The sequence below is a fragment of the Mercurialis annua genome, linkage group LG6, assembly GCF_937616625.2.
Source record: "Mercurialis annua linkage group LG6, ddMerAnnu1.2, whole genome shotgun sequence".
NCBI classification, from domain to species: domain Eukaryota; kingdom Viridiplantae; phylum Streptophyta; class Magnoliopsida; order Malpighiales; family Euphorbiaceae; genus Mercurialis; species Mercurialis annua.
In genome coordinates this window covers 16328385-16354372 of record NC_065575.1, presented here as the reverse complement: position 1 = coordinate 16354372, position 25988 = coordinate 16328385, and the positions used below count along the sequence as shown (strand labels likewise).

General features: G+C 33.4%; 2 protein-coding genes across 2 annotated transcripts in view; one reads left to right on the top strand and one right to left on the bottom strand.

Moving 5' to 3' along the window:
* LOC126687666 (uncharacterized) overlaps positions 1–20694 on the top strand; it is a 49637-nt gene extending 28943 nt beyond the window's left edge. Inside the window, exon 3 of the mRNA XM_056106345.1 lies at positions 20604–20694. Within this exon, the coding sequence (XP_055962320.1) occupies positions 20604–20694 (91 nt within the window). The remainder of the gene's footprint in view (positions 1–20603) is intronic.
* Positions 20695–20767: 73 nt separating this feature from the next.
* Positions 20768–21415, bottom strand: LOC130015693 (uncharacterized). Its single transcript, XM_056106344.1, has one exon. The coding sequence runs from the start codon at positions 21413–21415 to the stop codon at positions 20768–20770; it is 648 nt and encodes a 215-aa protein (XP_055962319.1).
* Positions 21416–25988: the final 4573 nt, after the last annotated feature.

The window sequence follows — 25988 nt, the reverse complement described above, 5'->3', positions numbered from 1 at the left end:
GCGATTTAAGCCAAACATTTACAAACGTTACGAAACAAAAACAAACGCTTAAAACTTTACGAAACAAATCAGAATGTTTCACCTTTTTAGCGATTTAAGCCAAACGTTTACAAACGTTACAAAACAAAACCAAACGTTTCATATTTTTAGCGATTTAGTCCAAACGTTTACAAACGTTACAAAACAAGGCCACACGTGTAAAACGTTACGAAACAGTTCCATACGTTTCACATTTTTAACGATTTAAGACAAACGTCTACAAACGTTACGAAACAAATCCAAACGTTTCACCCTTTTAGCAATTTTATCCAAATGTTTCACCTTTTTATCGATTTAAGCCAAACTTTTACAAACGTTAAAAAACAAAGCCAGACATTTCACCCTTTGAGCGATTTAAGCCAAACGTTACAAAACAAATCCAAACGTTTAAAACGTTACGAAACAAATTCAAAAGTTTCACCTTTTTAGCGATTGAAGCCAAACATTTACAAACGTTATAAAACAAAACCACACGTTTAAAACGTTTCGAAACAAATCCAAACGTTTCCCCTTTTTAGCGATTTAAGCCAAACGTTTACAAACGTTACAAAACAAATCCAAACGTTTCACCTTTTTAGCAATTGAAGCCAAATGTTTGCAAATGTTACAAAACAAATCCAAATGTTTCACCTTATTAGTGCTTTAAGCTAAACGTTTATAAACGTTACGAAATAAATCGAAACGTTTCACCTTTTTAGCAATTTAAACCAAACGTTTAAAACCGTTACAAAACAATTCCAAATATTTCACCTTTTTAGCGATTTTAGCCAAACATTTACAAACGTTACGAAATAAAACCAAACGTTTAAAACGTTACGAAACAAATCCAAACGTTTCACTTTTTTCGCGATTTAAGCCAAACATTAACAAACGTTACGAAACAAAAACAAATGTTTAAAACGTTACGAAACAAATCCAAATGTTTCACCTTTTTAACGATTTATGCCAAACGTTTACAAACGTTACAAAACAAAACCAAACGTTTACAAATGTTACGAAACAAAACCAAACGTTTACAACGTTACGAAACAAATCCAAACGTTTCACTTTTTTTAGCGATTTAAGTTAAACGTTTACAAACGTTACAAAACAAAACCAAACATTAAAAATTTACGAAAGAAATCCAAACGTTTCACCTTTTTAGCGATTTAAGCCAAACATTTACAAACGTTACAAAACAAATGCAAACGTTTCACCTTTCTTAGCGATTTAAACCAAACGTTCACAAACTTTACAAAACAAAACCAAACGTTATGAAACAAAACTAAACGTTCCACATTTTTAGCGATTTAATCCAAACATTTACAAACGTTACAAAACAAGGTCAAACGTTTAAAACGTTACGAAACAAATCCAAACGTTTCACCTTTTTAGCGATGTAAGCCAAACGTTAGAAAACAAAGCCAAACGTCTACAAACGTTATGAAACAAATCCAAAGGTTTCACCTTTTTAGCGATTAAAGCCAAAGGTTATAAAACAAATCCAAACGTTTAAAACGTTACGAAACAAATTCAAACGTTTCACCTTTTTAGCGATTGAAGCCAAATGTTTGCAAACGTTACGAAACAAAACAAATGTTTACAACTTTACGAAACAAATCCCAACGTTTCCCCTTTTTAGCAATTTAAACCAATCGTTTACAAACCTTACAAAACAAATCCAAATATTTCACTTTTTTAGCGATTAAAGCCAAACGTTTACAAACGTTACGAAACAAAACAAATGTTTACAACTTTACGAAACAAATCCCAACGTTTCACTTTTTTAGAGATTTAAGCCAAACGTTTACAAACGTTACGAAATAAAACAAAACATTAAAAATTTACGAGAGAAATCCATGTGTTTCACCTTTTTAGCGATTTAAGCCAAACATTTACAAACGTTATAAAACAAGGCCAAACGTTTAAAACGTTACGAAACAGATCCAAACGTTTCATATTTTTAGCGATTTAATCAAAACGTCTACACACGTTACGAAACAAATCCAAACGTTTCACCTTTTAGCAATTTAATCCAAATGTTCACCTTTTTTAGCGATTTAAGCCAAACGTTTACAAACGTTACAGAACAAAACCAAACGTTTACAAACATTACGAAATAAAACCAAACAATTATTTTTAGCGATTTAGTCCAAACATTTACAAATGTTATAAAACAAGGCCAAACGTTTAAAACGTTACGAAACAGATCCAAACGTTTCACATTTTTAGCGATTTAATCCAAACGTCTACACACGTTACGAAACAAATCCAAACGTTTCATCTTTTTAGAAATTTAATCCAAATGTTTCACCTTTTTAGCGATTTAAGCCAAACATTTACAAACGTTACAAAACAAATCAAAACGTTTCTCCTTTTTTAGCGATTTAAGCCAAATGCTTACAAACATTACAAAACTATACCAAACATTTACAAACTTTACGAAACAAAACCAAACGTTTCGCATTTTTATCGATTTAATCCAAACATTTACAAATGTTACAAAACAAAGCTAGACATTTTACCTTTTTATCGATTTAAGCCAAACGTTACAAAACAAATCCAAATTTTTCAAACATTACGAAACAAATTCAAATGTTTAACTTTTTTAGCTATTGAAGCCAAACGTTTACAAACGTTACGAAACAAAAATCCAAACGTTTCCCCTTTTTAGCGATTTAAGCCAAACGTTTACAAACGTTACAAAAAAATCCAAACGTTTCACCTTTTTAGCGATTGAAGCCAAATGTTCGCAAACGTTACAAAACAAATCCAAATGTTTCACCTTATTAGCAATTTAAGCAAAACGTTAACAAACGTTACGAAATAAATCCAAACGTTTTACCTTTTTAGCAATTTAATCCAAATGTTTACAAATGTTACAAAACAAATCAAAATATTTCATCTTTTTAGCCATTGAAGCCAAACGTTTACAAACGTTACGAAACAAAACCAAACGTTTACAGTGTTACGAAAAAAATCCAAACGTTTCACTTTTTTATCAATTTAAGCCAAACGTTTACAAACGTTACGAAACAAAACGAAACATTAAAAATTTATGAAAGAAATCCAAACGTTTCCCCATTTTAGCGATTTAAGCCAAACGTTTCCAAACGTTACAAAACGAATGCAAACGTTTCACCTTTTTAGCGATTTAAGCCAAACGTTTACAAACGTTACAAACCAAAACCAAACGTTTACAAACGTTACGAAACAAAACTAAACGTTCCACATTTTTAGCGATTTAATCCAAACATTTACAAACGTTACAAAACAAGGTCAAACGTTTAAAACGTTACGAAACAAATCCAAACGTTTCACCTTTTTAGCGATTTAAGCCAAACGTCTACAAACGTTATGAAAAAAATCCAAACGTTTCACCTTTTTAGCAATTTAATCCAAACGTTATAAAAAAATACAAACGTTTAAAACGTTACGAAACAAATTCAAACGCTTCACCTTTTTAGCGATTGAAGCTAAATGTTTGCAAACCGTTACAAAACAAATCCAAATGTTTCACCTTTTTAGCGATTTAAGCCAAACGTTACAAACGCTACGAAATAAATCCAAATGTTTCCCCTTTTTAGCAATTTAAACCAATCGTTTACAAACCTTACAAAACAAATCCAAATATTTCACTTTTTTAGCGATTGAAGACAAACGTTTACAAACGTTACGAAACAAAACCAAACGTTTACAACGTTACGAAACAAATCCCAACCTTTCACTTTTTTAGCGATTTAAGCCTAACGTTTACAAACATTACGAAACAAAACCAAACATTAAAAATTTACGAAAGAAATCCAAACGTTTCACCTTTTTAGCGATTTAAGCCAAACATTTACAAACGTTACAAAACGAATCCAAACGTTTCACCTTTCTTAGCAAATTAAGGCAAACGTTTACAAAAGTTACAAAACAAAACCAAACGTTTACTAACGTTACGAAACAAAACTAAACGTTTCACATTTTTAGCGATTTAATCCAAACATTTACAAACGTTAAAAAACAAGGTCAAACGTTTCAAACGTTACGACACAAATCCAAACGTTTCACCTTTTTAGCGATTTAAGCCAAACGTCTACTCTCGCTATGAAACAAATCCAAACGTTTCACCTTTTTAGCAATTTAATCCAAACGTTTCACCTTTTTAGCGATTTAAGCCAAACGTTTACAAAGGATACAAAACAAATCCAAACGTTTCACCTTTTTTAGCGATTTAAGCCAAATATTTACAAACATTACAAAACAAAACCAAGCGTTTACAAACGTTACGAAACAAAACAAAACGTTTCACATTTTTAGCAATTTAATCCAAACGTTTACAAATGTTACAAAACAAAACCAAACATTTCATCTTTTTAGCGATTTAAGCCAAACGTTTACAAACATTACAAAACAATTCCAAACGTTTAAAACGTTACGAAACAAATCCAAACGTTTCACCATTAAAGCGATTGAAGCATAACGTTTGCAAACGTTACGGAACAAATTCAAACGTTTCAACTTTTTATCGATTTAAGCCAAACGTTTACAAACGTTACAAAACAACTCTAAACGTTTCACCTTTTTAGCGATTGAAGCCAAATGTTTGCAAACGTTACAAAAGAAATCAAAATGTTTCACCTTTTTAACGATCTAAGCCAAACATTTACAAACGTTTCGAAATAAATCCAAACGTTTCACCTTTTTAGCAATTTAAACCAAACGTTTACAAACGTTATGAAAGAAAACCAAACGTGTTACCTTTTCAGCGATTAAATCCAAACGTTTACAAAACAAATCCAAACGTTTCACCTTTTTAGCGATTTAAGCCAAACATTTACAAACATTACCAAACAAAATCAAACGTTTACCAACGTTATGAAACAAAACCAAACGTTTCACATTTTAAGCGGTTTAAGCCAAACGTTTACAAATGTTATGAACAAAACCAAACGTTTAAAACGTTACGAAACAAATCCAAACATTTCATTTTTTTAGCGATTTAAGTCAAACATTTACAAACATTACGAAACAAAACCAAACATTAAAATTTACGAAAGAAATCCAAACGTTTCACCTTTTTAGCGATTTAAGCCAAACGTTTACAAACGTTACAAAACAAATTCAAATGTTTCACCTTTTTTAGCGATTTAAGCCAAACGTTTACAAATGTTACAAAACAAAACCAACGTTACGAAACAAAGCTAAACGTTTCACATTTTTAGCGATTTAATCCAAACGTTTACAAACGTTACAAAACAAGGCCAGACGTTTAAAACATTACGAAACAAATCGAAACATTTCCCCTTTTGGCGATTTAAGCCAAACGTCTACAAACGTTACGAAAGAAATGCAAACCTTTCACCTTTTTAGCAATTTAATCTAAACGATTAACCTTTTTAGCGATTTAAGCCAAACATTTGCAAACGTTTGGCTTAAATCGGTAAAAAGATGAAACGTTTGGATTTGTTTCGTAACGTTTGTAAACGTTTGACTTAAATCGCTAAAAAGGGGAAACGTTTGGATTTGTTTCGAAATGTTTTAAACTTTTGGTTTTGTTTCGTAACGTTTGGCTTAAATCGCTAAAAAGGCTTAACATTTGTAAACGTTTCACCTTTCGTAATGTTTTAAACGCTTATCAACGTTTTAAACGCTTGGTTTTGTTTCGTAACGTATGTAAACGTTTTTCTTAAATCTTACATCGCTAAAAAGGTGAAACGTTTGGATTTGTTTTGTAGCGTTTACAAACGTTTGGGTTTGTTTCGTATTGTTTTAAACGTTTGGATTTGTTTTATAACGTTTGTAAACATTTGGCTTAAATGTCTAAAAAGGGGAAACGTTTGGTTTTGTTTCCTAATGTTTGTAAACGTTTGGCTTCAATTGCTAAAAAGGTAAAACATTTGGATTTGTTTCGTAACGTTTTAAAAATTTGACTTAAATTGCTAAAAAGGTGAAACGTTTGGCTCAAATTGCTAAAAAGGCGAAATGTTTGGATTTGTTTTATAACATTTACAAACGTTACAAAACAAAACCAAACGTTTACAAACGTTACGAAATAAAACCAAACGTTTTACAAAACCAAACGTTTCACATTTTTAGCGATTTAATACAAACGTTTAAAAACGTTTACAAAACAAATCCAAACGTTACCGATTTAAGCCAAACGTTTACAAATGTTACAAAAAATCCAAACATTTACAAACGTTACAAAACAAATCCAAACGTTTGTTTCAAAACCATTTTAGCGATTGAATCCAAACATTTCCCCTTTTTTAGCCATTAAAGCCAAAAGTTTACAAACGTTACGAAACAAAACCAAACGTTTAAAACGTTACAAAATAAATCCAAACGTTCCATTTTTTAGAGATTTAAGCCAAACGTTTACAAACGTTACAAAACAAATCCAAACCTTTCCTCTTTTTAGCAATTTCAGCAAAACATTTACAAACGTTACAAAACAAATCCAAATGTTTCACCTTTTTAGCAATTTAAGCGAAACGTTTACAAACTTTACGAAACAAATTTAAAAGTTTCACATTTTTTAGCGATTTAAGCCAAACATTTACAAACGTTACAAAAGAAATCCAAACGTTTACAAGTGTTACGAATCAAATCCAAACGTTTCACCTTTTTAGTGATTTAAGCCAAACGTTTACAAACGATACGAAAGAAAACCAAACTTTTTCCCTTTTTAGCAATTTAAGCCAAAAGTTTACAAACGCTATAAAAAATCCAAACGTTTAACCTTTTTAGCAATTTATGCCAAACGTTTACAAACGTTACAAAACAAATCCAAACGTTTTGCCTTTTTAGCGATTGAAGCCAAACGTTTACAAATGTTACGAAACAAATCCAAAACGTTTCACATTTTTAGCAATTTGAGCCAAACGTTTACAAAAATTACAAAACAAATCCAAACGTTTCACATTTTTAGAAATTTCATCCAAATGTTTCACCTTACTAGCTTTTTAAGCCAAATGTTTACAAACGTTACGAAATAAATCAAACGTTTCACCTTTCTAGCAATTTGAGCCAAACGTTTACAAACGTTACAAAACAAATCCAAACGTTACGGAACAAAACCAAACGTTTCACCTTTCTAGCAATTTAAGCAAAACGTTTACAAACGTTACAAAATAAATCCAAAGGTTCCACCTGTTAGCGCAGCGGGACACGAGGGTCCAGATCGTATATGTCAATTCAAAATCGGAATTCCAACAATTCGGATCCAGAAATTGATCATATCAATAACAAATGGATCGTCGTATCATCTAATAATTAAAGCATGCATCTAAAAATCGTAGGAAGAATACCTATGTTGGTTTTCCAACGATTCTTGTAGTCCCGATAGTACGGCGACATCAAGCTCGTCCACACGAGTATGCGTCCGATTAAATCATCGCCTTCAAGTAATCCGCAAGAGTTCCTCTTGTGATTCAAAAACTTTCACCAAGCTTTTCTTATGATTGATGACTACTTGAACTCTTAAATATGCTCTCTTAAGTGTATTGCATATAGAATGAGCAAAGGCAACCTCTATTTATAGGGTAGAACTTTGCTTAAGAATGCAACACCTCACATGCTAGGTGTCACACACCAAGTAAAGGTGTTGCCACCATTCAACACCTCACATGCTAGGTGTCACACAGCAAACATAGGTGTTGCCACCATCTGACATCACATGCTAGGTGTCACACATCAAGCATAGGTGTTTCCACCTTTTGACACGTCAGATGCTAAGTGTCACACAGAGAGACATACATGACATCTTCGTTACATCATCGTGACATCATCACATGACATCATCTTGACATCATAATATCAACTTGGATAAAATATAATTAGGTCCCTACAAATTTATAACTCTTACAAATTAGTCACTAGTTTATACATTTTTTTTCATCTTAGATTAATTTCCGAGATATGCTAGTATCTTTATGAAATCGATCTCCCGTAAACTCAATCGGTTGCACAATCTACTGTGTGTGACTAACTAGGTTCACATCCATATGGCAACGGGAGTCATAAGAAACGCCTTTCTTATATTAAATAATTAAATCCCATTAATTATTAATTCTCGTAGATCGCGAGTGACGTCTAGCAACATATCACGACCCCCAAATAGATATGAATGTTTCGATGCATTCTTTATGAACCAATGTTCATAATTACCGTACACTCAAAATTCCCTTGATCTAAGATTCCGATCTCGACTAGTGTCACGGTTAAGTCGAACACTGTTTGTCTTAATCATATGACCTCATCTCAGTTCTTATTCTTGATGAATACGACTTCCACTAGAAACAACTTTCTAAGTAAGTCATATACACCTGCGCAGGTTTTATCATCCATCAAGAACAATTTGAGATAGCATAGAATCTTTTCTCCATTCATCCGGAGTGATAAATCCTCTCTTGGTTAAACCCCTATCTCCATATACAACTAACTAGAGCCAACACAAGATAGTGTCACTGCAAGTCAAAGGACATATGTAAAATTATGAAATAGATGACATTAAATTGACTTTGATGAAATACCATGTATAAGTCATCTAGCGTCACTTGTTCGTCTCATTCAAACCCTTTGAGTGTCCATATGTTTATTCTGATCCCCATCAAGTAGTATGAGACTCACTGCTTTCTATAATTTGTAACTCTTTACTAATAAGGAGAATAAAAAGAGGTGACGATCTTTCCGGGATAATATGATGCCCTTATTCGTAGGGCCCATCTATTTAACACCTTAAGAATAGATTCTATCACAATGTGATAACGACCATACGTAATAAATAAACGCTTAGTTGATGAGACACTTAGTTTAAATAAAACATATATATCATTGCCATTGGGATTTGTTTATACAAACATAAAGACAAAATGGCCCTAGGGCACATACTACTAACAATCTCCCACTTGCACTAGTGCCATTGGATACTATATCTAAGCCCCATTTTCTCAAGATGTAAATCTAATTGACTCTGGGTCATGGGCTTTGTCAGTGGGTCAGCCGTGTTATCAGCTGATGCTATCTTTTGGAGAGACACATCTCCCTTTACAACAATCTCTCGGATGATATGATATCGCCTTTCTATGTGTTTGGATTTCTGGTGAGACAGGGGTTCCTTTGCTAGGGCTATAGCACCATTGTTGTCGCAGAAAAGAGGAACCGCCGACTCAATGGTAGGAACAACACCAAGTTCAGAAACGAACTTCTTAATCCAAACAGCTTCCTTTGCAGCATTTGATGCCGCAATATACTCGGCTTCTGTGGTTGAATCCCCAGTGATTTATTGTTTGGAACTCTTCCAACTCACCGTTCCTCCATTACATGTGAATACAAATCCGGATATAGACTTACGATCATCTATATCTGATTGAAAGTTAGAATCTGTAAAGCCGTCTATTTGTAGATCACCTCCTCCATATGTTAAGATCATATCTTTAGTTCTTCTCAAGTACTTAAAGATATTCTTATCAGTCATCCAGTGTTCTGAACCTGGATTGGATTGATATCGGCTAGTCAAACTAACCGCATAGGAAATATCCTGCCTAGTACACAACATAGCGTACATAAGACTACCAATTGCCGAAGCATATGCTATCTTTGCCATTTCATCTCTTTCCTCGGATGTCTTTGGAGACATATCCTTTGAAAGGTGAATTCCATGCCTTACGGGAATCAGTCCTCTCTTCAATATCTTTCCTAAGTAGAGCCTTTGGGAGAGACCTATTATTCTCTTAGATCTTTCTCCATAGAGTCTAATACCAAGAATGTAAGTTGCTTCTCCCAGGTCTTTCATGGAGAAAGTTTTGGATAACCAAATCTTTACAGAAGTTTACATACCGACATCATTTCCTATTTGTAAAATATCATCTACGTACAAGATTAGGAACGTGATTGTGCTCCTAGTAACCTTCTTGTAAACACATGGTTCATCTTTGTTTTTTATAAACTCGTAATTCTTTATGGCTTCATCAAAACGACGATTTCAACTTCTCGAAGCTTGCTTCAAACCATATATGGATCGTTTAAGCTTACACACCTTGGAACCTTCTTCGGATTCAAAACCCTTAGGTTGTTCCATATAGATTTCCTCCTCAATATATCCATTAAGGAATGCGGTCTTGACATCCATTTGCCAAACCTCATAATCTAAATGTGCAGCTATGGCAAGAAGAATCTGGATGGACTTAAGCATGGCTACAGGCGAGAAAGTCTCTTCATAATCGAATCCTTGCCTTTGGCGAAACCCTTTCGCAACAAGCCTAGCTTTAAAAGTCTCCACTTTTCCATCAGCACCAATTTTACGCTTGAAGATCCATTTGTTCCCTATTGGTATAATTCCATCGGGTGGATCGACTAGCTCCCAAACTTGGTTACTGTACATGGAATCCATTTCGGATTTCATAGCTTCAAGCCATTTTGAAGAATCTATATCACATATAGCTCCCTCATAAGTAGAGGGATCAACAATTCGATCATTTTTTCCATGAATAAACAACTCTTGTATATCATGAAGAAAACCATATCTCTCCGGTTGATGAGATAATCTACTTGAACTTCGAGGTGTTTCTGTAGATATTACTAATTCTGGTTCACTATGGGTTTGATCAATCTCAATTATATCATTTTGTTGGTCTTTAGACGACTCCTCATCTAATTCTATATTTCTTCCTTTGCCCCCTTCTTGAATAAATTGTTTTTCAAAAAAGATTGCATCCCGACTAACAACAATTGTTTGTTCGGATGGAATATAGAAATAATATCCTAAACTATCTTTAGGATAACCAACGAATCTTCCCATGATTGATCTTGATTCCAGCTTGTCGGTTATCAATTTTTTGATATATGCCGAACATCCCCAAATCTTAATATGCTTAAGACTTGGTTCCTTACCATACCATATCGCATAAGGTATTCTTGGATGGGATTTAGTTGGTACTCGATTTAGAATATAATTTGCACAAAGAAGTGCATGACCCAATAATGAAATGGGTAAATCAGTATATCTCATCATTGATCGTACCATGTCTAACAATGTACGATTCCTCCGTTCCAATACACCATTGAACTGTGGTGTTCCTGGAGGAGTCAATTGGTAAATAATACCGCATTCTTTTAAGAATGTACCAAATCCTTTACTCAAGTATTCACCTCCTCGATCAGATCGAAGAATTTTAATACTTTTTCCAATTTGGTTTTCTACTTCATTTTCGAAGTCTTTATATTTTTCAAAAGCTTCACTCTTGTTCTTCATAAGAACAACATACCTATACCGTTATAAATCATCGGTGAAGGTAATGAAGTATAAATAAGCACCTCGTGCCATTTCTTTAAATGGACCACATGCATCACTATATAAGATTTTCAAAACATCTTTGGCTCCACCACTTTGTCCCACAAAGGGTGATCAGGTCATCTTACCTTTAAGACATGACTCACAAGTTGAAATTGATGTGGAATCAAGATTACTCAAGATTCCCATCTTATCCAACTTGTTAAGCCTATCTTCCGCAATATGTCCTAATCGTAAGTTGCCAAAGTTGTTTCGAGGTTTGATCACTGACGGTATTAATTTCTAAAACATTATTTGTATTGCGAACAACTTCATTTAAACAATAAAGACCATTTTGTAAATAACCATAACCAATAATTTCATTATTACGGATAATTTTACAAACATCCTTTGTAAATACGAAATCATATCCTAATCTTGTCATACAAGAAATGGACATGATATTTCTATAAGCGTTTGGTAAGTACAAAACATTGTTCAAATACAAAACATGTTTATTCAACAAAATAGAAGATGATCCTATAGCTTTAGCCGCAATGCTTGCGTTATTTCCAAGCTTTAAGATCACTTCGTCCTTATACAACCTCCTCTCATTTGCTAGATCCTGTAAGGATGAACAAATGTGAGAACTAGCTCTGGTATCTAATACCCAAGCTTTGTCGAGCTATCGTTATTGGAATTTAAATAACAAGAAATTGACATACCCTCACCGGGATTTTCATTCTTCTTGTTCTTGCCCTTGGATTCCAAATACTTGGTGCGATTTCTTTTCCAATGTCCCTCGCCTTCCCAAAAGAAACACTTTCCTTTGTTCTCCGAAGTGCCCTTCTTTTTCGCAATGGCCTTTTGGGCCTTGAAAACATTCTTCTTAGTTTTCTTCTTCTTAGTCTTACTAGAAGAAGAAACCACAAGAGAAACTTTCTTTCCTTTAACATTATTCTTTTTAGCAGTTATCAACATATTTGACAACTCAACAAGTGTACATTCTATCCGATTCATATAGTAATTCGTGATGAAATTACCATACGATTCCGGTAGGGATTGAAGGATCATATCCTTTTGGAGATTGAAGTCCATGATGAAGTCTAGACCCTCTAGGCGTTCGATACATCGAATCATCATTTTCACATGTTATCCAACACCCTTTCCCTCGGAATGCTCCGCCCGAAATAATTGCTTAGATATCTCATATCTAGCAAATCGACTTGATTCACCATACAACTCTTGTAAGTGAAACAATATTTTGCGGGCTCCCGGATATTTCTCATGTTGCTTTTGCAACTCATTATTCATAGATGCTAACATATAACACTTGGCTTGTTCTTCATCTAACTTCCACTTGCGCAATGCCTCATGTTCTTCGGGAGGTGCCTCAATCGGTAATGGTCTTGGAACATTTGTCTCAAGAACATATGTTATGTGTTCACTTGCAAGAACTATTTTGAGATTTCTTAACCAATCAACAAAGTTAGGACCCACTAAGCGATTATTGTCGAGAATGCTACTTAATGGATTCAATTTCATCTTATCTTATCAACCTATAGATAGCAAAAATCTCTAATTAGTATTATTGTCTTGTATATATAAACCATGATGATTTAGTCTTTATCAAAATGGCTTCCCACTATCTTTTTCGAATCCTACACTTCCAAAATAGGAAACGTAAATCTTTGTTGGAAAAGATTTCAAGCGGGTGATTGAATTCTTATAGTCATTGTTATTTCCCTTAGGTACGCCTAATTGCAGTTATTGGGATCACAATATACTACAAGTGAACAACACTTGTTCATCATATCTCATATGAGGTTCAATCATTTCCAGCTCCTAATGTATTCACCCTCAGATACCCATTGTCGTTATTGGGTTTCAGCATTAGTTACGTTTAAGCCATTGAATCAACTAAGATTTATCAATTTGAATAATACACGACTCAGGTACGCCTAATTGCCGTTATTGCCGTGTACTATATCGATACACCCGTAACATCTCATGCTTAACAATAAACTTAACAACGGCCTCTTGACGATATCATCTCACCCCTATGTATGCATAGCCGACAAGATGAAAACTCAAAGCGTGTTAATTTATTGCTCCAATGGAGAGCCATTGATAAATTAATTTAATGATTAATCAATCTAAACTTAATCTTTTAACTTTTAGAAAGATTTCGTAGGGTTTTTAATTATTCCGTTCTCACTAAGCACACAACACGTTTTAGCATGCATCTCATACATACTAAAGCTAAAATGAATTATGCAATCACACATGTATGATCATGGACTTCCTAGGTCTCATTCCTTAGCAACAAAAGAATGAGCAAACTATTACTTATTCCACATGTTTTGTTGATGACAATATAATGCACAAGCGAGTCACGTATTGTGTTAATTAATCACATTAGAAAAATTCCCAGGATAGATTGGAGGGTCACGAGCGGACCACTTAAGTACCATTCTCCTGGACAGAATTTAATCAAATGTAATTAATGTCACAACAGCGTTTGCTCATTTTTGCAAACAAGACCTAAGCCCTCGAAATTATAAATTACATGCATATTAATAATTCTTAAGTCCATGATTATTTATACATGCATTCAATCGTAAAGCTTTAATACTTGCTGATATTGTGGCTCTGATACCACTATTGGCCCAGCGGGACACGAGGGTCCGGATCGTATATTGCAATTCAAAATCGGAATTCCAACAATCCGGATCCAAAAATTGATCATATAAACAACGAATGGATCGTCGTATAATCTAATAATTAAAGCACGCATCTAGAAATCGTAAGAAAAATACCTATGTCGATTCTCCAACGATTCTTGTAGTCCCGATAGTACGACGACCTCAAACTCGTCCACACGAATATATGTCTGATTGAATCCTCCCCTTGAAGTAATCCGCAAGAGTTCCTCTTGCCGAGTAACCCTAAGCTCAAACTCCTGCCGCGATTACATCTTTGCTCGGATGTATGAAAAACTTTATCCAAGCTTTTTTTGTGATTGATGACTACATGAACTCTTTCAAATACGCTCTCTTTAGTGTGGTGTGTATAGAATGAGCAAAGGCAACCTCTATATATAGGATAGAACTTTGCTTAATAATGCAACACCTCACATGTTAGGTGTCACACACCAAGCAAAGGTGTTGCCAACATTCGACACATCACATGCTAGGTGTCACACACCAAGCATAGGTGTTGCCACCATCTGACACATCACATGCTAGGTGTCACACATCAAGCATAGGTGTTGCCACCCTTTGACACGTCGGATGCTAGGTTTCACACACAGAGACATACATGACATCTTCGTTACATTATCATATGACATCATCACATGACATCATCGTGACATCATCACATGACATAATCGTGACATTATCATATTAACTTGGATAAAATACAATTATGTGCCTACTAATTTATAACTCTTATAAATTAGTCACTAATTTATACTTGTTTTTTCATCTTAGATTAAATTCCGAGATATGCTAGTATCTTTATGAAATCGATCTCTCGTAAACTCAATCTATTGCACACCCTATTGTGTGTGACTAACTAGGTTCACATCTATATGGCAACGAGAGTCATAAAAAATGCCTTTCTTATATTAAATAATTAAATCCAATTAATTATTAATTCACGTAGATCGTGAGTGACGTCTAGCAACATATCACGACCCCCAAATTGATATGAATGTTTTGATGCATTCTTTATGAACCAATGTTTCTACTAGTGTCACGGTTAAGTCAAACACTATTTGTCTTGATCATATGACCTCATCTCAGTTCTTATTCTTGATAAATATGACTTCCACTAGAAACAACTTTATCATCCATCGAGAACAATTTGAGATAGCATAGAATATTTTCTCCGTTCAGTCAGTGTGTTAAATCCTCTCTTGGTTAAACCCCTATCTCCATATACAACTAACAATAGACAAAAACATCCCGCGACCCTAGCTCATGAAAGATCTAAGGATAAGGAGTATCAAACTCTAATCACCTATATACAAGATAGTGTCACCGCAAGTCAAAGGACATATGTACAATTATGAAATAGATGGCATTAAATTGACTTTGATGAAATACCATGGATAAGTCATCTAGCGTCACTTGTTCGACTCTTTCAAACCCTTTGAGTGTCCATATGTTTATTTTTATGCCCATCAAATAGTATGAGACTCAATGCTTACTATAATTAGTAACTCTTTATTAATCAGGAGAATAAACAGAGGTGACGATCTTTCTTGGATAATGCGATGCCCTTATTCGTAGGACACTATCGATCGTGAACGGTTATTTAGATCACTTGTATAATAGAATATGTCACTCATATTCTTAACACCTTAAGAATAGATTCTATCACAATGTGATAAGGACAATACGTAATAAATAAACACTTAGTTGATGAGACACTTAGTTTAAATAAAACATATATATCATTCCCATTGGGATTTGTTTATACAAGCATACAAAACAAATCTAAACGTTTCACTTTTTTACAAACGTTACAAAACAAATCCAAAACGTTTCTTCTTTTTAGCAATTTGAGTCAAACGTTTACAAACGTTACAAAACAAATCCAAAAGTTTCACCTTTTTAGCGATTTAAGACAAATGTTTACTAACGTTTCAAAACAGATCTAAACGTTTCACCTTTTTAGCAATTTAAGCCAAACATTTACAAACATAACAAAACAAATCCAAATGTTTCACATTTTTATTGATTTAATCCAAGCGTTTACAAACGTTACAAAACAAAATCAAACGTTTACATACGTTTGGATTTGTAAACATTTGGCTTAAATCTCTAAAAAGGTGAAACATTTAAGCCAAACGTTAACAAACATTACAAAACAAATCCAAACGTTTCACCGTTTTAGCTATTTAAGCCAAACATTTATAAACGTTACAAAACAAATCCAAACGTTTCACCTTTTTAAATCGCATAGCTTTTTATTGTAACGTTTGTAAACGTTTGGCTTAAATCGCTAAAAAGCTGAAACGTTTGTAATCATTTGGCTCAAATTTCTAAAAGGGTGAAACGTTTGGATTTGTTTCGTAACGTTTTTAAACATTTGGTTTTGTTTTGTAACGTTTGTAAACGTTTCGCTTCAATCGCTAAACGTTTGGCTTCAATCGCTAAAAAGGTGAAACGTTTGGATTTGTTTCGTAACGTTTTAAACGTTTGGATTTGTTTCATAATGTTTGTAATTGTTTGGCTTAAATCGCTAAAAAAGTGAAACGTTTTGATTAAATTGCTAAAAAGGTGAAACTTTTGGATTTGTTTCGTAAAGTATGTAAACGCTTGGCTTATATCGCAATTTGAGCCAAACTTTTGGTCTTGTTTCGTAACGTTTGTAAACATTTGGCTTCAATCTCAAAAAATGGTGAAATGTTTGGTTTTGTTTTGTATCGTTTAGTTTCACATTTTTGGATATTTAAGTCAAACGTTAACAAACGTTTAGTTTTGTTTCATAACGTTTGTAAATGTTTGGTTTTGTTTTGTAACGTTTGTAAACATTTGGCTTAAATCGCTAAAAAGGTGAAACATTTGGATTTGTTTTGTAACGTTTGTAAACGTTTAGCTTCAATCGCTAAAAAGGTGAAACGTTTGGATTTGTTTCGTAACATTTGTTAACGTTTGGCTTAAATTGCTAAAAAGGTGAAACATTTGGATTTGTTTTGTAATGTTTGTAAACGTTTGGCTTAAATTTCTAAAAAGGTGAAATATTTGGATTTGTTTCATAACGTTTTAAACTTTTGGATTTGTTTTGTAACGTTTGTAAACAATTGGCTTAAATCGCTAAAAGGTGAAACCTTTGGATTTGTTTTGTAACGTTTGTTGACGTTTAGCTTAAATTGCTTTAAAGGTGAAATGTTTGAATTTGTTTTGTAACGTTTTAAACATTTGGATTTTTTTCGTAACGTTTTAAATGCTTGTATTTGTTTTGTAACATTCAGCTTAAATCACTAAAAAGTTGAAACGTTTGGTTTTGTTTCGTAACGTTTTAAACGTTTGGGTTTGATTTGAAACGTTTATGAACGTTTAACTTCAATAGCTAAATAGGTGAAGCGTTTGGATTTGTTTTGTAACGTTTGTAAACGTTTGGCTTTCGCTAAAACGGTGAAACGTTTGGATTTGTATTTTGATGTTTGTAAACGTTTGGCTCAAATTGCTAAAAAGGTGAAAAGTTTGGATTCGTTTCTTAACGTCTGTAAAAGTTTGTAAATGTTTGGTTTTGTTTCGTAACGTTTGTGAATGTTTGGCTTAAATCGCTAAATAGGCGAAACGTTTGGATTTTTTTTGTAACGTTTGTAAACGTTTGGCTTAAATCGCTAAAAAAAAGAAACGTTTGGATTTGTTTTGTAACGTTTGTAAACGTTTGGCTTCAATAGCTAAAAAAGTTAAACGTTTGGATTTGTTTCGTATCGTTTTAAACGTTTGGTTTTGTTTTGTAACGTTTGTAAACTTTTGGCTTAAATCGCTAAAAATGTGAAACGTTTGGCTTAAATCGCTAAAAAGGTCAAACGTTTGGATTTGTTTTGTAACGTTTGTAAACGTTTGGCTTCAATTGCTAAAAAGGAGAAACGTTTGGATTTGTTTTGTAACGTTTATAAATGTTTGCGTGAAATTGCTAAAATGGCGAAACATTTGGATTTGTTTTGTAACGTTTGTAAACGTTTGGCTTAAATCGCAATTTGAGCCAAACGTTTGGTTTTTTTCGTAACGTTTGTAAACATTTGTCTTCAATCGCTAAAAAAGGTGAAACATTAGGTTTTGTTTTGTAACTTTTTGTTTCACCTTTTTAGCAATATAAGCCAAACGTTAACAAACGTTTGGTTTTGTTTCGTAACGTTTATAAACGTTTGGTTTTGTTTTGTTACGTTTGTAAACGTTTGGCTTCAATCGCTAAAAGAGTGAAACGTTTATATTTGTTTCGTCACGTTTGTTAACGTTTGGCTTAAATCGCTAAAAAGGGGATACATTTGGATTTGTTTCGTAACCGTTTGTAAACCTTTGGCTTAAATTTCTAAAAAGGTAAAATATTTGGATTTGTTTCATAACGTTTTAAACGTTTGGATTCGTTTTGTAACGTTTGTAAACATTTGGCTTAATTTGCTAAAGAGGTGAAATGTTTAGATTTGTTTTATAACGTTTTAAACGTTCGGATTTGTTTCGTAACGTATTAAACGCTTGGATTTGTATTGTAACATTTCTAAACGTTTGGCTTAAATTGCTAAAAAGGGGAAACGTTTGGTTTTATTTCGTAACGTTTTAAACGTTTGGTTTTGTTTTTGTAACGTTTTAAACGTTTGGTTTTGTTTCTTAGCATTTGTGAACGTTTGGCTTTAATCGCTAAAAAGGGGAAACGTTTGGATTTGTTTCGTAACGTTTTAAACGTTTCACCATTTAAGCCAACTGTTTATAAACATTACGAAATAAATCAGAACGTTTCACCTTTTTAGCGATTTAAGCCAAACGTTTACAAACGTTGAAATACAAAACCAAACGTTTCGCCTTTTTAGCGATTTAAGCCAAACGTTTACAAACGTTACGAAACAAATCCAAACGTTTCACCTTTTTAGAAATTTAAGCCAATTGTTTACAAAACAAATAAATCCAAACGTTTGGCTTTGTTTTGAAACGTTTGGATTAAATTGCTAAAAAGGTGAAACGTTAGGATTTGTTTTGTAACGTTTTAAACGTTTGGATTTATTTGTTTTGAAACGTTTGTAAAAGTTTGGCTTAAATCGCTAAAACATGTGAAACGTTTGGATTTGTTTCGTAACGTTTTAAACGTTTAGCGATTTAAGCCAACCGTTTACAAACATTACGAATTAAATCCGAACGTTTCACCTTTTTAGCGATTTAAGCCAAACGTTTACAAACGTTAAAATACAAAACCAAACGTTTCGATTTGTTTCGAAATGTTTTACCTTTTTAGCGATTTAAGCCAAATGTTTACAACTGTTACAAAACAAATCCAAACATTTTACCCTTTTAGCGATTTAAGCCAAACGTTACGAAGCAAATCCAAACGTTTCCCCTTTTCAGAGATTGAAGTCAAAGGTTATAAAACAAATCCAAACGTTTCACCTTTTTAGCGATTTAAGCCAATCGTTTAAAACTTTACGAAACAAATCCAAACGTTTCACCTTTTTAGCAAACAAAACCAAACGTTTAAAACATTACTAAACAAATCCAAATATTTCACCTGTTTAGCGATTTAAGTCAAACGTTTACAAACGTTACAAAAGAAATCCAAACGTTTCACCTTTTTAGAGATTTAAGCCAAACGTTTACAAAGGTTACAAAACAAATCCAAACGTTTCACCTTTTTTAGCGATTTAAGCCAAACGTTACAAAATAAAACTAAACATTTACAAATTGTTTTGTAACGTTTGTAAACGTTTATCTTAAATCTCTAAACGTTTGTCTTCAATGGCTAGAAAGGGGAAACGTTTGGATTTTTTTTGTAACGCTTGAAAATGCTTGGCTTAAATCGCTAAAAAGGTGAAACGTTTGGATTTGTTTCGTAAGGTTTATTAACGTTTGAAACAAATCCAAATGTTTCACCTTTTTAGCGATTTAAGCCAAATGTTTATGAATGTTACAAAACAAATCCAACGTTTTACCTTTTTAGCGATTGAAGTCAAACGTTTACAAACGTTGCAAAATAAAGCCAAACGTTTCGCCTTTTTAGCGATTGAAGCCAAACGTTTCAAACGTTATAAAACAAATCCAAACGTTAAAAACATTTCGAAACAAATCCAAACGTTTCACCTTTTTAGCAATTGAAGCCAAACATTTAGCGATTTAAGCCAAACGTTTACAAACGTTATAAAACAAATCCAAATGTTTCACCTTTTTAGCGATTAAAGCCAAACATTTACAAACATTTCGAAACAAATCCAAACGTTTCACCTTTTTAGTGATTGAAGCCAAACATTTAGCGATTTAAGCCAAACGTTTACAAACGTTATAAAACAAATCCAAATGTTTCACCTTTTTAGCGATTAAAGCCAAACATTTACAAACGTTACGAAACAAATCCAAATATTTCACTTTTTTAGCGATTTAAGCCAACCGTTTACATTTGTTTCGTAACGTTTTAAACGTTTGGATTTGTTTCGTAACATTTGTAAACGTTTCGCTTAAATCACTAAAAAGGTGAAACGTTTGCATTTGTTTCGTAACGTTTGTAAACGTTTGGCATTAATCCAAACGTTTCACCTTTTTAGCGATTCCAGTCAAATCCCATGCCCTAAAAGTACAACTCCTATTTCTCATATGGACAGTGACCAAATCGGTGACCAGATATTTCTGATGGGATTCCAGTCAAATCCCGCTGCGCCAACATGCTTCCATCTCCAAGATCAAGATCAGTAACCAGATGTTTCAAAAACCACACCCAAGTAGCTTTGCTTTCTGATTTCACCACTGCCCAAGCAATAGGGAATCTTTAATTGTTGCCATCCCTTCCAATTGTAGTAAGCAACTCCCCTTTGCAAACTGTCTTCAAAAAACAGCCATCAAGTCCAATCAAAGGCCTGCACCCAGCCTTCCACCCTTTCTTTAAAGTATCAAAGCATATGTAGATAGCTCCAAACTGGTTTGTGTTACCATCAGTCAAGAGGTCAATTGTTGTTCCTGGGTTGGTTGCCAGTAGTTCTTCTCTGTAATCCCATAACAAACCATACTCCTCCAAATAATCGCCTTCTAAATCTTCAAGCAGAATTCTCTTAACCCTCTTGCATTTGATGTCAGTCACATCAATCTTCAACTCCCTCATTTCCCTTGCTTTTAACTCTTTGGACTTTAGGTAGCTAAAACTGGTAATCCTGTCTCTGAAGTAGTCCACTAAGAAATTTTGAGTGGCTTCTCTAATCTTGAACGCTCTGAAGCATTTGTGCTGAGGAACATAAGTCTTCACCATAAAGTCTCCAGTGGCCCCAATCTTACTAGCCAGAATGTGCCATTCAAACCCCTCCTTCTTGCAGTGTCCCCTAACCCTGGTTGGTTCATTCTTCACCATCTTAACCTCCACACATCTATTCACAACATACTTCCTAAGAGCTTCCCTAAACTCAGGTGCATTTTTGAACATCATGCCCACAACAAATGCAGGGTTAGGGTTGCTAGAATCATACACCACTGGCTTTGAACGGAATGTGCGGAAAAAACGAAACCCGAAAAAAAAAACGGAAAAAAAAATAATTTTTTTTCATAAAAACCAAAAATGCTAAAAAAGGGGTTTTACACACGGGAAAAAAATTTCAGCTCGAAAAAAAAATAATTTTTTTTCCGTAAAAAACTGAAATGCTGAAAAAGGGGTTTTACACCCGGGAAAAAGTTTCCGACTCGAGAAAAAAAAACGTAAAAAACAAATAAGTTTTTTTTAGGATCAGCTATTGGTTGAGGCTTTCGGAGTTTCTATGATGAATCCTCGATACCTAACGAAAGCAGATATTACATAATGAATGATTAAAGAATCATTTCCGAGATATGTAATAATGTGCTCATTCTTTTGTGGCTAAAGAATGAGACCTAGGAAATCCATGATCATACATGTGTGATTGCATGATTAATTTTAGCTTTAATATGTATAAGATGCATGCTAAAATGTGTTGTGTGCTTAGTGAGACTGGAATAACTTAAAACCCTAAGAAATCTTCCTAAAAGGTTGAAAGATTAAGTTTATATTGATTAATCATTAAATTGATTTATCAATGGCTCTCCATTGGAGCAATAAACTAACACGCTTTGAGTCATCATCTTGTCGGCTATTGATACATAGGGGTGAGATGATATCGTCAAGAGATGTTGTTGAGTTTATTGTTAAGCATGAGATGTTACGGGTGTAGTCGATATAATATACGGCGAGAAAGGCAATTAGGCGTACCTGGGTCGTATATTATTCAAATCGATACATCTTAATTGATTCAATGGGTTAAACTTAACTGATGTGGAAACCTAAGAATAGCATTAAGTACTTGAGGGTGAAAGCATTAGGAGCCGGAAATGATTGAACCTCATATGAGATATGATGAACAAGTACTTGTTCACTTATATATATCATTTTGATCCCAAGAATAGCATTAATTTCTTGAGGGAAAGATAAACGAATATAAGAATTCAATCACCTGCTTGAAATCTTTTCCAACAAAGATTCGCGTTTCCTATTTTGGAAGTGTAGGATTCGAAAAAGATAGTGGGAGGCCATTTTGATAAAGACCAAATCATTATGGTTAAATATGAAAAATAACATGAATACTAATTAGAGATCTTTGCTGTCTAGGGGATAATAAGATTAAATATAATCCTTTAAAGTGACATTCAAGATAATAATCGGCTAGTGGTTTAAAAATCATTTTTTGATTGATAAAGATATTTAGATGCCTCCGAGGCAATTGCGAAAATAAAATGCACATCGGTTAACAAAATAAAAGTGTTTTCATTTGTTACGATGTAGGACAGTATAAGTCATTGCCGGAAATATTTAGAATATTTGAAAGGCGGTTCGGTCAATAAAAGAAAGTGTTTCTTTTGTCAAACCGAAAGACATTGAAATGGAAATTGCATTAAGTATTGTGAATACTTAAAGGGAAATGACGAGAGGAACGACAATTCTATCAAGAATGTGTCTATCTCATGTTCCAATGTCAATTGCTCATTTAAAAGGTTGGGTATTGAATACCGACGGTAATTCTCACATTTGCTTATCTTTTACGGATCGAGTAAAAGTGAGAAAGAAAAGAAAAAGATGAAGTAATCTTAAATCTCAGAAATGACGCAAGCGTTGCGACTAGAGTTATAGGATTAACTTCCATTTTCTTAAATAAACATAAGTTGTACTTAAACAAGTTTTTTGTACTTACCCAATATGTATAGAAATATCATGTCCAAATTTGTATGACAAATTTGGTAATTGATTTTCTATTTACAAAGGATGTTTGTAGTGTTATGTTTGATAATACGGAGTTGGGTATGGAAATGTACAAAATTTAACCCATTCAATCAACTAAGATGATTTGAATAATACACAACTCAGGTATTCCTAATTCCTGTTATTGTCGTGTACTATATCGATACACCTGTAACATCTCATGCTTAACAATAAACTCAACAACGGCCTCTTGACGATATCATCTCACCCCTATGTATCCATAGCCGACAAGATGATAACTCAAAGCTTGTTAGTTTATTGCTCCAATGGAGAGCCATTGATAAATCAATTTAACGATAAATCAATATAAACTTAATCTTTTAACTTTTAGGAAGATTTCTTAGGGTTTTATGTTATTCGGTCTCACTAAGCACACAACACAATTTAGCATGCATCTCATACATATTAAAGCTAAAATGAATCATGCAATCACACATGTATGATCATGGACTTCCTAGGTCTCATTCTGTAGCCACAAAAGAATAAGCAATCTATTACTTATTCTGCATGTTTTTTTTATGACAACCTAATGCATAAGCCCTCAAAATTATAAATTACATGCCCAATAATAATTCCTTAGTCCATGAATATCAATACATGCATTCAATCATAAAGCTTTAATACTTGATGATACGATGGCTCCGATACCACTTTTAGCGTTTTTAAACGCTTACGAAACAAAACCAAACATTACGAAACAAAAGAAAATAATGTTTCACCTTATAGTGATTGAAGCTAAACGTTTAAAAATGATAAAAAGGTGACACGTTTGGATTTGTTTCGTAACGTCTGTAAACGTTTGGCTTAAATCGCTAAAAAGGTGAACGTTTGGATTTGTATCATAACGTTTGGCTTAAATCGCTAAAAAGGTGAAATGTTTGGATTTGTTTCGTAACGTTTTAAACGTTTGGTTTCGTATTATATTTTTAGCAATTTAAGCTAAACGTTTATGAACGTTACAAACAAAAATAACGTTTCACCTTTTTAGCGATTGAAGCTAAACGTTTACAAATGCTAAAAAAGTGAAACGTTTGGATTTGTTTTGAAACGTTTCACCTTTGTTTCGTAACTTTTATAAACATTTGGCTTCAATCGCTAGAAAGGTGAAACGTTTGTATTTGTTTCGTAACGTTTGTAAACCTTTTTAGCAATTTAAGCCAAACATTTATTTTGTAACGTTTATAAACGTTTGGCTTCAATCGCTAGAAAGGTGATACGTTCGGTTTTGTTTCGTAACGTTTGTAAACAAACGTTTCACCTTTTTAGCAATTTAATCCAAATGTTTCCCCTTTTTAGCGATTTAGGCCAAACGTTTACAAATGTTACAAAAAAAAATCGAAACGTTTCACATTTTTAGCGATTTAAGCTAAACGTTTACAAACGTTACGAAACGAATCCAAACGTTTCTCCTTTCTAGCGATTGAAGCCAAACGTTTATACGTTACGAAATAAACGTTTGGTTTAAATTGCTAAAAAGTGAAACGTTTGGATTTGTTTCGTAACGTTTTAAACGTTTGGTTTTATTTCGTAATGTTTGTAAATGTTTTGCTCAAATTGCTAAAAAGGTGAAACGTTTGGATTTTTTTATAATGTTTGTAAACGTTTGGCTTAAATCGCTAAAAAGGGGGAAACGTTTGGATTTGTTTTGTAACGTTTGGCAACATTTCGCTTAAATCGCTAAAAATGTGGAACGTTTGGATTTGTTTTGTAATATTTTTACACCAAAGGTTTCACCTTTTTAGCAATTTAAGCCAAACGTTTAAAACGTTACAAAATAAATCTAAAGGTTTCACCTTTTTAGCGATTTAAACCAAACGCTTACAAACATTAAAAAATAAATCCAAACGTTTCACCTTGTTAGCAATTTGAGCCAAACGTTACAAAACAAATCGCTAAAAAGGTGAAACTTTTGGATTTGTTTCGTAACGTTTTAAATGTTTGGTATTGTTTAGTAACGTTTGTAAACGTTTGGATTTGTTTTGTAACGTTTGTAAACATTTGGGTTAAAGTGGTAAAAAGGTGAAATGTTTGGATTTATTTCGTAACGTTTGTAAACGTTTGGCTTAAATCTCTAAAAAGGTGAAACATTTGGATTTGTTTCGTAATGTTTGTAAACGATTGACTCAAATTGCTAAAAAAGTGAAACGTTTGGATTTGTTTTGTAAAGTTTGTATACGTTTGGCTTAAATCGCTAAAAAGGTGAAACGTTTGGATTTGTTTCGAAACGTTTGGTGTTGTTTCGTAACGTTCGTAAACGTTTGGCTTCAATCGCTAAAAAGGTGAAACGTTTGGATTTGTTTCGTAACGTTTGTAAACGTTTCGCTTAAATCGCTAAAAAAGGAAAACGTTGGTTTTGTTTCGTAACGTTTGTAAACGTTTTGCTTAAATCGTTAAATTGGTGAAACGTTTGGATTTGTTTTGTAATGTTTGTAAACGTTTGGATTAGATCGCTAAAAATATGAAACATTTTATTATGTTTTGTAACGTTTGTAAACATTTGGGTTCAATCGCTAAAAAGGTGAAACATATGGATTTGTTTTGTAACGTTCGTAAACGTTTCGCTCAAATTGCTAAAAAAGGTGAAACGTTTGGATTTGTTTCGTAATGTTTCTAAACGTTTGGCTTAAATCGCTAAAAAGGTGAAAAACTTGGATTAAATCGCTAAAAACGTGAAACGTTTGGATTTGTTTTGTAATGTTTGTAAACGTTTGGCTTAACTCGCTAAACAAATGAAACA

What these genes read in the sequence shown, in the direction of transcription:
- LOC130015693 (XM_056106344.1), bottom strand. Translation starts at nt 21,415, where the DNA reads ATGATGTTCAAAAATGCACCTGAGTTTAGGGAAGCTCTTAGGAAGTAT.